Genomic DNA, 14,337 nt, shown 5'->3' with positions numbered 1-14,337 from the left:
AGGTCTTGGCAGATAACATTAAAAATAATGGACAGGAAAATTATTTTTCGTCTTCTTTGGTTATATTGTTATGTTTGCATGAATGGGTTTGGAGAAATTTAGCTTGTTATATTAAATTTACGGAAAACATGAATGGTATCATTGCATTTTATGGATGTATACTGTTTGTGTATTTACATCCTTCCAGGATCTCATGTTTCACTGTCTTTAGGTTGATTTGGTTTAGGCCTTTATTAGAAGGATTGCGGTTTTTTGGCATCCCCCAAAGCGCAGAGGCTTCATGTTTATCATAGTATAGTATAGTATAGTATAGTATAGTATAGTATAGTATAGTATAGTATAGTATAGTATAGTATAGTATTATAGGCCATAATTGAGTAGAAAACAGCACAATTTCTTTCCCAATAGGCTTTAGAAATGTTGTTGCCATTTCATACGTTCTCCACAAAATATTCTTGCATTTTTCTCTGATAATAATCAATATATTGGCCACCAATATGAAAGTACATTACAGTAAACTGTTAATCATTATAGTGAATCTGTTTGACTCCTGCGTGGATAGACAGACACAAACGCATGGATACATAACATAAATCTTTATTTCTAAAATTGCTAGTTCCTTGTTATTTTAAGAGATGAAATATCGGAAACAAAGGCATTGAAATGCATAAATATACACAGCAAAGACAAGTACTTCACTGGAAAATAGTGCTTATTTATCTCGTCTGATGTTTTCACAGACTAGGTTTTACTGCCATCTAGAGATCCCTGCGACAACATGCACAATCATGGGCACTTTACATCTGCCAGCATTCTTTAATTCGTAATATTTTGGTCGTTATAACAACAGTAAAAAATAACAAATATGTATAATACAAAAATATAAAAATTTAGGGTAACGTTATACGGGAAAATAAATAAATAAATAAATAAATAAACTTTAATTCGGAATTAGGTCAGAACCTTTGCCATGAACCACGGAGAAAACTGAAAGTGAACATAATTGGCTTCGTTTGATGTTAAATGTAATTGTATGTTTTTTCGGAAAGTTGAATAAAAAAAAGAAACAAAAAAGAAAGTGAACATAGAGACTTTTATTTGCGAAACGTAATCACTGACATAGGCTGACGTCATGACGCCCTTACGTCTTGACCAATAAGAAATGAGTTGTAAACATTCGAATGTTTATGGGCGGGCTTAGAACTCTCTGAGAGGGAAGTTCAAGCGGCAGTCAAACGTAAGCGGTTGTTGTTTGTGCAAATAGCTTTTTGAAAAAATTGTTTCACACTCAAACGAATGTACTTTTTAATGAAGTAAACGACAAAATTATTACATTTACAAGAAAGAAGAAACAGTAAGTGTTATGAATATAATAATCCACGATAAATGATGGATTTGCGGTTGCGTTCATTAGCTAGAGCTAAACTTAGCAGCACTGGAGGAAATGATCTGATGTCTGTATTAATACAATCTCTCAACATTTATTGAGAAATAAACTGATATCTACTATGTCCTTTAAACTTTTAGGTTAAGACGTATTCTTTGACTATACATAAACGATGTAACGTTAAATAAAGTTTATGACATGTCAGTTATTCCATCTGTTTATTATCCAGAAACAACATCACGCCATGTCCCACAAGCAGATTTATTACTCTGACAAATACGACGACGACAAATTCGAATACAGGTAGGCAAATATAAAATCCACTTGTAAAGTTACCGTTTACAATTATTGTTTTCCGTTTTAAGAGTTCTAGAGCCATTAACATATGATAAAATATCTACAGACATAAGCGGGGTAAAGCGTAATATGTTGTTTTCCATTTATTTTTAGGCATGTCATGCTTCCTAAGGATATTGCTAAAAGAGTTCCCAAGACTCATCTCATGTCAGAGACTGAATGGAGGAACCTGGGTGTTCAGCAGAGTCAAGGATGGGTGCATTACATGATCCATCAGCCTGGTATGTGTGTGTAGTAGGCATGGGTGGGGGTTTTATGTTTATTTAACAATAAACATTTTCTGAGCAATTTTTGAAGGTAGGGATGAAACGGTATGGAAATTTAACATCACGATTATAGTGACCCAAATTATCACGGTTATCAATATTATCACGGTTTTGTTCAAACGAGATGAAAGTGTTCAAAAAGAACAGATGCACACATTTAAAACATTTCAACAAGTTATATATTTGAAAATCAACAAACAACAAATAACTAAAGCAGCTCTATGCACTTTTTTAAGCAAGATTCTATTCTGTGGGATTTCCTTCCTTATAATGGCTGTCGGCAATAGCAACGCATAACATAAATAATAATAATAATAATAATAATAATAATAATTTGTCGTAAATATAATCTCTAATATTATCTCTGTAAATATATTCTCAAGCAATATTCTCATCAGTGTTCAGCAATGATGCATTTAAATGTAGCATATTTTGTGTAAGAGCCCAAACAGTATCCTAGTGAAATAATGCATATCCATATTTCCATATGATTTGACAGTTTATTTTATTAAATGTCAAAATGTGTGCATCATACCTGACACCTAGATGATCACTTTACAGTCAGTTTTATGACTGTCCTTCTCTTCAAATGCTATTGAAGTTTCAAACGTGTATAACGTTACCAATGTTGTATGTAACTTTAGAGACGGTCCCTAAATTCGCCAGCGTTATGCCGGTCATATCAGATGCTCTGTGGTTCTGCTGTGTTTGTTTTAAACTATTTTCGCTGCTGAAATAGAACAAAAACAGTCAACCTCTGTATGATGAATGAATGTCCTGCGTACATCGCATGTTTATCACTGCTTTTAGTGTAGATTTCAGCGAGTGAGAGTGGCGCACTCTCCGAACAAAACTCTGGCTAATCTGAACGCCTCTGATTATGAGACATTGCATTCATAAACTCAATAGAAACACGTGTGAGTGGTTATAATGCGCAATGCGATTATAACAGATGGCTTTTGAGAAGACTATAATAAGTTCAACAGCCAGATTGGCTAGTGTGCAGATGAAATAACGTTAAGTTACACCTGCAAATGGCGGCCCTGATTATCCCTTAAATGTCACCCTGGTCTTGTCTGAATTTGTTTGTTCGCTTCACGTTATTATTTCCCAGACGTAGTTTTGGTATTCAGGTCAAAGTCCACTTGCCTTGCGTTCGTAGTTTTGAAGTGTTTCCCTATTACAGCGACTTTCTTCTGGCATGTTCTGCAGACAGGGTGACCATCTTCGATTAAGTTTCCCACCGGACTTTCGTAAAAGCCAAAAAATGACAACGCCTCATATTTGGTCCTTTTAGAGGCTGAACAATCCCCAGAGTGCTGTCACTGCCTTCTGCCATTTCTTCTCATTCAAAAAATAGCTGTGCGCTGCGCCTGACTGATGCTGACTGGACAAGATTTACCGCGAGTTTTCACAATCGTGATAATCACACGCGGTTTTAATGATAATTAAATTTTATACGATATTACTAACCGTCACTAAATTTTATCGTGGTTTATCGTGAAACCGGTAAACGTTTCATCCCTATTTGAAGGGGACACATAATACAGCCAAAATTGTACTTGTAAGGATATGTGTACACAAAATAAAGATTTACTACTTTTATTAGTGTAGCATGGAGGCCGTGGCATTCACCAACACAACAAGCAACACAGTTGTTTAAATATGAGTTGGGTTCATAGGTTCACCACGCGAGTATATTATAATTATTCAATTATCTTGCGTCCTCCACATAGTATTTTAGGTTTTACTTAGATATTCAATTGCAGCAAGCCCACTGATCTGCCACTTAACATCACTTTACAGCAGACTGCGCTGTACTGTGCGTATTGCCACACAGTGGACTTTTCTGTCTTTCTTGTGTATGCGCTGTTGTACATGCACCCTCCGTGCGCAAAAAAAAGGTCTGCACACGGACTGGGTGGGCGAACGTCCGCAAACCTTCCTGATGACGAAAATTATATCATGCGGACGTGGGTGGCTGAAGTATACTATGGGCTTTATTCTTTCTGTGTCTGCGAGTGTGTGAGGTATGCATGACGAAAAACTCGACATCGGAGAGTGTACCCTATGTGGACATCCGCGTGCCTCCAATTTTTTGTGACTAGGCTACAAAAGCACCAACTGTGCATGTGCTGCAAACAACATGGACTTCGAATTTGAAGACAGGCTGTGTGAAGAAGTCAATCTGTCATTAAAGTCCCTGTAAAGGCAATTCTGAGATTTGTTTGTAAACACATGATTATACATGTTAGAAATGTATTGCAGAAACACATTACAAAGACTGAACTATGTAGTAATGAATTCAGAAGTTAGACAGTTAGAATTCAGTTCGATCGCGAGTTACTGTCAGTACTGTTAGTTACTATAGCCTACAACTTACAAAACAGCTTACAAAACAAAAACGATGATCAAGAAGAGGTGGATTAATTTTGTGAACAGCCGCCTTGATGGAGAGCTGAGGATCACCACCGACACCTGCCTCTGCAGTGACTAACCTTATACACCGGATCGTTTTACAAACTTTCACCGGAGACAACTGGGATTCACTGATAATCTGCTGCAGAATGGAGCCGAACTGACAATCCCCCGCCCCGGCCTTCATACTCCCGTCCCGCCGACATCTGGTGTGTCTTGTGTGCTACAGCAGCTTTCCCGCGAGTGAGTGTGGTTTCGGCGCCGACAGTGGACACACCCCCAGCGTTTGAGAGCAGAGAATGCTGCTAATTTTTTCAAGTACTTTTTATGTAGATTTTTTTATGATTCAAATTTGGTTGGGGTGGTTAATAACACATTTATCTGTGGTGTGAGAAACTCAGAACACATGTTTAGTTTTGACTTTACAAGGACTTAAAAAAACAATATAAAGACAGCCAGATGAGGAATAACTCGTGGAGTGAAACTGGAAGTGTACACGGCACGCCGATCTACTGCGCATGTGTGAAACACGTCATACGCTGAGCGGACCCCAGCAAACACTTTCAGTAGTATACAAGTAGCCCACGTCCGAAATGGAGTATAACCAAGGCTTTACTATCCAACGAGCTACGGTATTAAACAAGCTACCAATCAAGCTAGGTAATGTTATAATCGCTCATGGGAAAAATGCTTTGGTTATCATAATTTTTCAACCCTTAGATGGGGTAGATCCTGACTCCTGACCAAGGCAGTAGGTGTCAAGAACATGCACATATATTACTGTTTCACTGAATGTTTATGGTTTTGACTTCTTTTCTTTTTAGAACCACATATCTTGCTCTTCAGACGTCCCCTGCCCACGGCCTAATCCCACTGACCCCAAAATCACTGAAATTCTATAGAATGGACACAGGACACGTGGACTGAAGATGTCTGAAAGATGCTGGGTGCACCCCAGATCAGATGGTGTTGATATCATTTGTGCTGCTTCTGACTTCTGCATTCATTGTAGACTATTCTGTGGGTCAGACTTTTACTGTGCTTAATCTCTGTCTGAAAGGGTTAATTCACCCAAAAATGAAAATTCTATCATCATTAACTCACCCATGTGTCGTTCCAAACCGGAAGACTTTTGTTCATCTTTGGAACACATGAAAATAATAGAGATTTCTGTCCCTCCATTGACAGTTTACGCAACTACCACTTTAACACTTCAAGAAGTTTATAAAGAGTATAAACTAAATCGTAAAACTAAACCATATGAGTTGAGCAGTTTAGGCCACATTTTCTGAAGAGAGACTATCACTTTATACACTGAACAGATTTAATTTAGGCTTTTATTCACATATAAACATTCATCAACTCACACATCAGTTGTGGTAAACAGAAGCTCATGCTTGCTTGATGTGCAAAATTCAATGAGGCACGTTTGAGCTTCTGCAAGAACCAATGAAGTTCATTCTCATGTTACGCATCACGTTTGAGCTTCTACAAGAACCAATGAAGTTTGTTCTCAAGTTACGCATCACGTTTCAACTTCTGCAAGAATCAATGAGGTTTGTTCTCGCGTGTCAAACAAGTACGGTGGAGCTGATCAATGTTTGTATGTGAATCAAAGCCTTATGATCTATTAATCATATAAAGCAGTTGTGTCTCTACAGAAAAATTGGACTAAACCACTCAATTCAGATTAATTTGTTATTAGATCTCTTTGTAAACTTTCTGAAGCGTCAAAGTTGTAGTTGTGTAGATGGTCTATGAAGGGACAGAAAGCTCTCAGATTTCATTTCTTCATTTATGTCCCGAAGATGAATGAAAGTCTTACGGTTTGACATGAGGGAGAGTAAATGACAGAATTTCATTTTTGGGTGAACTAATCATTTAATTGAGATTCGTGCACAATTTCCTACTGCACATATATTTATTATTGCTACTTATCAAGCCTGTGTTGTCATGATTCTGCTTTACTTTATGAATTTATTGGTGGCCCTGAAAGGTCAATCAATAGTGGAAAAGTTACTGCTTAACTAAAACCAATTTCTTCCCTTAAAAATACCTACTGTTTGTACAAATATCTGTTTCAACATTGCTAGGAAGCCGCTTTAAGATTTTTGATTTATTCAAAATTGTTTTAAAAACTCCCACAATATGTATAGCATTTGACTGATACAATAAAAAAAAGCAATTTTTGCAATTCTCTTTAATGTTGTACAAATGACATGCTTCACCTTTACGATTGTTTTTATTTTAGGTCAAGCATTACATGCAGCTGTACTTTGCATGGCTGTGTGTGACGGCCACAAAAAGCAAAACTACTTTTCCATTACACTTGGATATACATTCAGCTGCATAATCCCATTGTAATGTTGGATCCAGACTTGAGTTGACAGTTTTTAAATGTGTTTTAGGCTACTGTTTGTCATAAATGTAGAAACCAGGGATGTGAAAATTGTAACTGCAAAATATTATGTTTTCTTGTACATTTATGTAATGCACGGATTACTGCTGACAGCACTTCACAAGCTCATGGCGCAGTATACGGGACAGTTAGCCAGGGTTAAAAACGCCAAATGCAAATATGCAAGTAAAAACCGGTGTTAGTCGCTTGGTACCTTTTTTTATTAATTGAAAATGCATGGTTTTAGTATAGTATTTTTTTTCACTACTAAGGAAGTCAGTGGGTCCATCAAATTCTGTTAAACTCCCCATATTCTTCAAAATATCTTCTTTTTTGTTCAGCGGAGCAAAGAAATGGATACACGTTTTGAACAACTTGAGGGTGAGCAAGTGATCTATCCCTTAAGGTCTCCTGTGGTTTTCTGCCTAAATAAAATCTCAACACGGTTGAAAGCAATAATGTAAAGATGCAGTGTAGTATTTATGAGGATCTACTGACAGAAATGCAACATAATATACATAACTATGTTTTCAGTGATGTATAAAGACCTTAAATCAGTGGTTCTCAAAGTGTGGCTGCCTCTAGTGGTACGCAGAGGAATCACTATTCCTCACTATACACTATATTATATTAATGTTAAAACACAATACATTTTAATTTAATCTTTATTTGAGTAAAGTTTTTTTTTTTTTTTTTTACATTTAAGTACAGTACAGTTTAAATGTAACTTTACAACACATTTTAATTGAATCATTTAATCATTTTATTTACCTGTATGTAAGCGCAGTACAGTGTCAATGTACAAACTATATTTACAATGTTAAATTGGCTGCCAACAATAAATATTCCTATTAGGAATAAACTGCCTTGTTTTTTTTTTAACTGTGCAGAGCTGTAGCTGAATAGTTAGGCCTACTACGCCACTGTATTTTAATGTTGGTCATTATGGTTGTACTTATAGAGCCACATATTTTCTGAGGTGGTACTTAGTATAACAAGTTTGAGAACCACTGCCTTATATAATGAACCGTTATGTTTTAATACCTTAGCTTAGAATGAGCCATTTCTATCTACATACACCGTGCAGTCACCATTTTGCACTGCCATGTTTCTACAGTAACCCTAAACTGACAAACCAGCTACTCTGCTGTCTCGGACAACATATTTGTCCTGTGTAGCTTCTCTGTGCTTAGAAAGGGAAGGGTGGGTGGTGGCAACCTTCCGCTAGATTCCCTTAAAATTTACACAGTGCCCCTTTAAGACATCCATAAATATTAGTATTGCAATTTTACTGATCTGTAAAATAAAATGATGACAATTATTGTTAATAATACTATTGTATAATGTAATATTAATATATTATTATATATACTCTATTTTTAATTTTTACAGTACAATAGTCAAAATGTTTACAGTACAGTACAATAGTAAAAAAAACAGGGAAAGGAAGACAAACAATAAGCAAACACTTGTGTTTCCTGATTAACCCACTTGTATGGCAAGCCGTTTAGCTTAAACTGTTCCCAGTGTAATTGCATTTTTACAAGAAATAATTCATTTAGAAAGCTCTATAATTCAATTACTAGCAACAATTATTATTAAAGAGCTCTCTAATTGAATTGCAGACCTCTTTAATGCAATTAGAGAGCAATTGCATACTTACTAGTAATAATAAAATTAGAAAGCTCTCTAATTTAGTTGTTACTAGTAAGAATGCAATTGCAGAGCTCTTAAATAATAATCCTGACTAGTATTATAGAATACCTATATTGTAGAATTATAGGCTACATATCTTTAATGTGTGTAACAACTAAATTAGAGAGCCCTGCAATTACATTTTTACTTGTAAGAATTAAATTAGAGACTAATTGTAATTCTAACTAACAATTGACTTTTATAACAGCGGAATTGAATACCAGAGGTATAGGCTACGTCGAAGCAGTGTATCGATCTTCTCCTGTTATGTATAGGCCTATGTGCTGTTAACTCCTAGTTGAAGAGACACCTCTTAAAATAAGCATCTGGAGGATGATTTCAGATACTGGAGAAGAGATCAACTGATAATTACTGTGTACAGGATTTTTCAAACTCAAAGAAACGTTTTGGTTACTAACGTAACCTCGGTTCTCTAAGATGAGGGAACGAGTATTGCGTTTTGCTAAAACGCTATGGGGGAATTCCTTTCCTCGAGATATTGAAGCAAATTTTTATCCAAAAATACCATGTACACGCAGTGCAGCTGCACAACTCTCAGCAGGAAGCAGCTGTGTGCTGATTGGCTGTGCCGCTGCAACTGCAGCAACCTATGGCGAGACTGTGGGGCGGGACAGACCAATCAGGTCCTTCTAAACTCCCGCCACAAGGGGCAACAGAATTTGCATAGCCAAGGGTATATAAGACCCCGTCTCGCAAGGTTAGTCAGGTTAATCGACTGAAGCGACTCCTGAGCAAGTAAGCAAGCACGGCAAGCAAAACGCAATACTCGTTCCCTCATCTTAGGGAACCGAGGTTACGTTAGTAACCGAAACGTTCCCTTACGAGAGTACTCTCGTATTGCGTTTTGCTAAAACGCTATGGGGGACCAATGCAAAACGCCGTGCTTGCTTAAGGGCTCTAAAGCCGACGACACCAAACCCAGGCCAACCTAGGTGGGCCCGAAATATGATATCAAGAAGTCCCAAAATGAGCCAGACCTGAGTCGGGCCCTTAATGAGAATGAACACGATATACGTGTAATAATATAATGTATAGACCAGACATAGTCGGGCCAGGAATAATGAATGGCCAGATAATTTGAGCCGTATAAGGAATGTGCTATGACTTATACAATATTTAACCCAGACCGGCCTTTTCGAGCCTTAAGGGGTTAAATCTGTACACAGCAAGAAGCCCAGCCTATAAGGCCAGGACATATAAAAGTGATAAAAGTGGACGGGGAGGCCCAGCCTGCCGCCGCACAGATATCATTCAGAGAAATGCCAGTAGACCAAGCCCACGAAGAGGCCATGCCTCTAGTAGAATGGGCTTTGATGCCTAAAGGGCAGCTGAGATCTTTAGACTCATAAGCCAGCGAGATAGCATCCACTATCCATCGTGACAAGGTCTGCTTTGTAACCGCGCACCCTCGGGTGCGGCCGCCAAAGCACACAAAGAGCTGTTCAGTTGCCTAAGCAGCGGAACGCTCTATGTATATCCTCAGCGCTCTGACAGGACAGAGCAAATTAGCATTTTCTTCATCTAACAACGATGAAAGTGCTGAAGAGAGAATGACCTGTGCTCTGAACGGAGTTGAAAGCACTTAGGTACATATCCATGTCTTGGTTTGAGGACGACTTGAAGCCGTTTGGCCCAAATTCCAGACACGAGGCGCTCACAGAGAGCGCGTGCAGATCACCCACTCGCTTAACTGACGCGATCGCCAGCAGAAAAGCGGTCTTTAGTGACATGAGCTTTAAGCTCACCGAATGCAGAGGCTCAATGCAGAGCTCTTCATGGCATCCAGGACCGTGGACAGGTCCCATATAGGGACTGAAGGGGGGCGAGGTGGGTGAAGCCTTCTAGCCCCTTTAAGGAAGCGAACAATGAGATCGTTCTTTCCTAGTGACAGCCCGTTCACTTGAATGTGATACGCTGCTATAGCAGCCACATAAATTCGAGCGTGGAGGGGGAACGAGCCGCGTCCAGAAGCTCTTGTAAAAATGTAAGCACTTCTGACACTTCACAATCATGTGGGGTCAGACTTCGCACTTTACACTGTCCGAAAAGACTGACCATTTGCCTGAATAGAGCCGCCTGGTCGCGGGAGCTCTAGCTTCAGTAATAGTATTCAATACATTTTCGGAGAGGTTCTCATGTACCCGTTGATGGGCCAGTGAGAACCAAGGTTGATTTCTCCAAAGCAGGGCTATTAAAAGCACAGCGCATTTGCTCTCCCTGATCCTCTCTATGACCTGAGGTAACATTGAGATTGGGGGAAAAGCATAAAGGGGAAGGTTGGGCCATTCGTGGGCCAACGCATCCTTGTGCTTGGAGAATTATATTCGGCATTGAGCATAGTCTTGTGAGGCGAAAAGATCCACTTTTGCCTCTCCAAGAACTTCCCCAATTGTCTGAATTGCACCTGGACAGCATGTCCGGACCCAAATTCAGAATGCCTGGCACATGAGTCGCTCTCAGCGAGCTCAGATTGTGCTCTGCCCATTTTAGGACTTCTTCCGCCATTGTGTGCAGATCGATAATTTTCAGACCGCCTTGACGATTTATATAGGCTACCACCGACCTGCTGTCCGTTCGAACCAGGGCATGGTGGTGCTTTATGTACGGAAGGAAAGCTCTTAGCAATAGCGTGACCGCTTTCATCTCTAGACAGTTTAATATCTCACACACCTCTTAAAATAAGCATCTGGAGGATGATTTCAGATACTGGAGAAGAGATCAACTGATAATTACTGTGTACAGGATTTTTCAAACTCAAAGAAACGTTTTGGTTACTAACGTAACCTCGGTTCTCTAAGATGAGGGAACGAGTATTGCGTTTTGCTAAAACGCTATGGGGGAATTCCTTTCCTCGAGATATTGAAGCAAATTTTTATCCAAAAATACCATGTACACGCAGTGCAGCTGCACAACTCTCAGCAGGAAGCAGCTGTGTGCTGATTGGCTGTGCCGCTGCAACTGCAGCAACCTATGGCGAGACTGTGGGGCGGGACGGACCAATCAGGTCCTTCTAAACTCCCGCCACAAGGGGCAACAGAATTTGCATAGCCAAGGGTATATAAGACCCCGTCTCGCAAGGTTAGTCAGGTTAATCGACTGAAGCGACTCCTGAGCAAGTAAGCAAGCACGGCAAGCAAAACGCAATACTCGTTCCCTCATCTTAGGGAACCGAGGTTACGTTAGTAACCGAAACGTTCCCTTACGAGAGTACTCTCGTATTGCGTTTTGCTAAAACGCTATGGGGGACCAATGCAAAACGCCGTGCTTGCTTAAGGGCTCTAAAGCCGACGACACCAAACCCAGGCCAACCTAGGTGGGCCCGAAATATGATATCAAGAAGTCCCAAAATGAGCCAGACCTGAGTCGGGCCCTTAATGAGAATGAACACGATATACGTGTAATAATATAATGTATAGACCAGACATAGTCGGGCCAGGAATAATGAATGGCCAGATAATTTGAGCCGTATAAGGAATGTGCTATGACTTATACAATATTTAACCCAGACCGGCCTTTTCGAGCCTTAAGGGGTTAAATCTGTACACAGCAAGAAGCCCAGCCTATAAGGCCAGGACATATAAAAGTGATAAAAGTGGACGGGGAGGCCCAGCCTGCCGCCGCACAGATATCATTCAGAGAAATGCCAGTAGACCAAGCCCACGAAGAGGCCATGCCTCTAGTAGAATGGGCTTTGATGCCTAAAGGGCAGCTGAGATCTTTAGACTCATAAGCCAGCGAGATAGCATCCACTATCCATCGTGACAAGGTCTGCTTTGTAACCGCGCACCCTCGGGTGCGGCCGCCAAAGCACACAAAGAGCTGTTCAGTTGCCTAAGCAGCGGAACGCTCTATGTATATCCTCAGCGCTCTGACAGGACAGAGCAAATTAGCATTTTCTTCATCTAACAACGATGAAAGTGCTGAAGAGAGAATGACCTGTGCTCTGAACGGAGTTGAAAGCACTTAGGTACATATCCATGTCTTGGTTTGAGGACGACTTGAAGCCGTTTGGCCCAAATTCCAGACACGAGGCGCTCACAGAGAGCGCGTGCAGATCACCCACTCGCTTAACTGATGCGATCGCCAGCAGAAAAGCGGTCTTTAGTGACATGAGCTTTAAGCTCACCGAATGCAGAGGCTCAATGCAGAGCTCTTCATGGCATCCAGGACCGTGGACAGGTCCCATATAGGGACTGAAGGGGGGCGAGGTGGGTGAAGCCTTCTAGCCCCTTTAAGGAAGCGAACAATGAGATCGTTCTTTCCTAGTGACAGCCCGTTCACTTGAATGTGATACGCTGCTATAGCAGCCACATAAATTCGAGCGTGGAGGGGGAACGAGCCGCGTCCAGAAGCTCTTGTAAAAATGTAAGCACTTCTGACACTTCACAATCATGTGGGGTCAGACTTCGCACTTTACACTGTCCGAAAAGACTGACCATTTGCCTGAATAGAGCCGCCTGGTCGCGGGAGCTCTAGCTTCAGTAATAGTATTCAATACATTTTCGGAGAGGTTCTCATGTACCCGTTGATGGGCCAGTGAGAACCAAGGTTGATTTCTCCAAAGCAGGGCTATTAAAAGCACAGCGCATTTGCTCTCCCTGATCCTCTCTATGACCTGAGGTAACATTGAGATTGGGGGAAAAGCATAAAGGGGAAGGTTGGGCCATTCGTGGTCCAACGCATCCTTGTGCTTGGAGAATTATATTCGGCATTGAGCATAGTCTTGTGAGGCGAAAAGATCCACTTTTGCCTCTCCAAGAACTTCCCCAATTGTCTGAATTGCACCTGGACAGCATGTCCGGACCCAAATTCAGAATGCCTGGCACATGAGTCGCTCTCAGCGAGCTCAGATTGTGCTCTGCCCATTTTAGGACTTCTTCCGCCATTGTGTGCAGATCGATAATTTTCAGACCGCCTTGACGATTTATATAGGCTACCACCGACCTGCTGTCCGTTCGAACCAGGGCATGGTGGTGCTTTATGTACGGAAGGAAAGCTCTTAGCAATAGCGTGACCGCTTTCATCTCTAGACAGTTTAAGTAAAGGCTCCTCTCCGAGTCTGACCAGAGACCGGAGACTGGCCTGCCCTCGTGAAGGGCTCCCCAACCTAGGTTGGATGCATCTGTTGAGATAACTTTCCACTTCGTAACAGTGCCCAAACTCACGCCTGTCTGGTACCAGATGGGATTTTTCCAAGGAGCCAGAGCCAACACACAGCTGTGGTCTACCTTGATTTGCAATCGGCCCGAGAGCCATGCGTGAGCTGGAACGCGGCGATTCATCCAGTGCTGTAGGGGGCGCATGTGCAACAGACCTAGTCTGAGAACTAGCGCCGCCGAGGCCATGAGACCCAGCATCCTCTGAAAGTGTTTGAGAGGAGTGAGTGCACCGGACCTGAGGGAAACCGCTCGGTTCTGAACAGAGAGCGCGCGCTGTGACGTCAGTCGCACGCTCATCTGCAGTGAGTCCAATACTGTTCCCAGAAACGAAACCTTCTGTGTGGGAGACAATAAACTCTTTGCCACGTTGATTCTGAGTCCCAAGCATTCTAAATGGTTGAGAAGCCAAGATCTGTGGTTTAATAACTGTATCTCTGACTGAGCTATTCTGAGCCAGTCGTCGAGATAATTGAGAATTCTCATTCCCCGAAGCCTCAGCGGGGTTAGCGCCTCTTCCATGAACTTCGAGCGGGGAGCCAGAGATAGACCAAAAAGGTAGCACCTTGTATTGGTAAACTTTCCCCTCGAAGGCGAATGTCAAGAATGGCCTGTAATGAGGGGCTATTTGTATGTGGA

The 14,337-nt window shown here is 41.0% G+C and overlaps 1 protein-coding gene across 2 annotated transcripts; it reads left to right on the top strand.

Moving 5' to 3' along the window:
• The first annotated feature begins 1,183 nt into the window (after positions 1-1,183).
• Positions 1,184-7,682, top strand: cks1b (CDC28 protein kinase regulatory subunit 1B). 2 transcript variants are annotated; one of them, XM_079828643.1, is made up of 4 exons: positions 1,184-1,237; positions 1,617-1,690; positions 1,838-1,965; positions 5,253-7,682. In XM_079828643.1, the coding sequence occupies exons 2-4, from the start codon at positions 1,632-1,634 to the stop codon at positions 5,294-5,296; spliced, it is 231 nt and encodes a 76-aa protein (XP_079684769.1). In that variant the 5' UTR covers positions 1,184-1,237; positions 1,617-1,631; the 3' UTR covers positions 5,297-7,682. The 2 variants fall into 2 exon arrangements, with proteins under 2 accessions (XP_079684769.1, XP_079684770.1); XM_079828644.1 differs by having other exon boundaries at positions 1,200-1,354.
• Positions 7,683-14,337: the final 6,655 nt, after the last annotated feature.

Source organism: Gobio gobio (assembly GCF_949357685.1).
Source record: "Gobio gobio genome assembly, chromosome: 11".
NCBI lineage: Eukaryota > Metazoa > Chordata > Actinopteri > Cypriniformes > Gobionidae > Gobio > Gobio gobio.
The sequence above is the reverse complement of the archived record's forward strand: the minus strand, read 5'-3'. Positions and strand labels throughout refer to the sequence as shown.

Coding starts and splice junctions, on each gene's coding strand:
- cks1b (XM_079828643.1), top strand. CDS start 1,632: ATGTCCCACAAGCAGATTTATTACTCTGACAAATACGACGACGACAAA. Junction 1,691..1,837: donor GACGACAAATTCGAATACAG/GTAGGCAAATAT, acceptor ATTTATTTTTAG/GCATGTCATGCTTCCTAAGG. Junction 1,966..5,252: donor TTACATGATCCATCAGCCTG/GTATGTGTGTGT, acceptor TTTTCTTTTTAG/AACCACATATCTTGCTCTTC.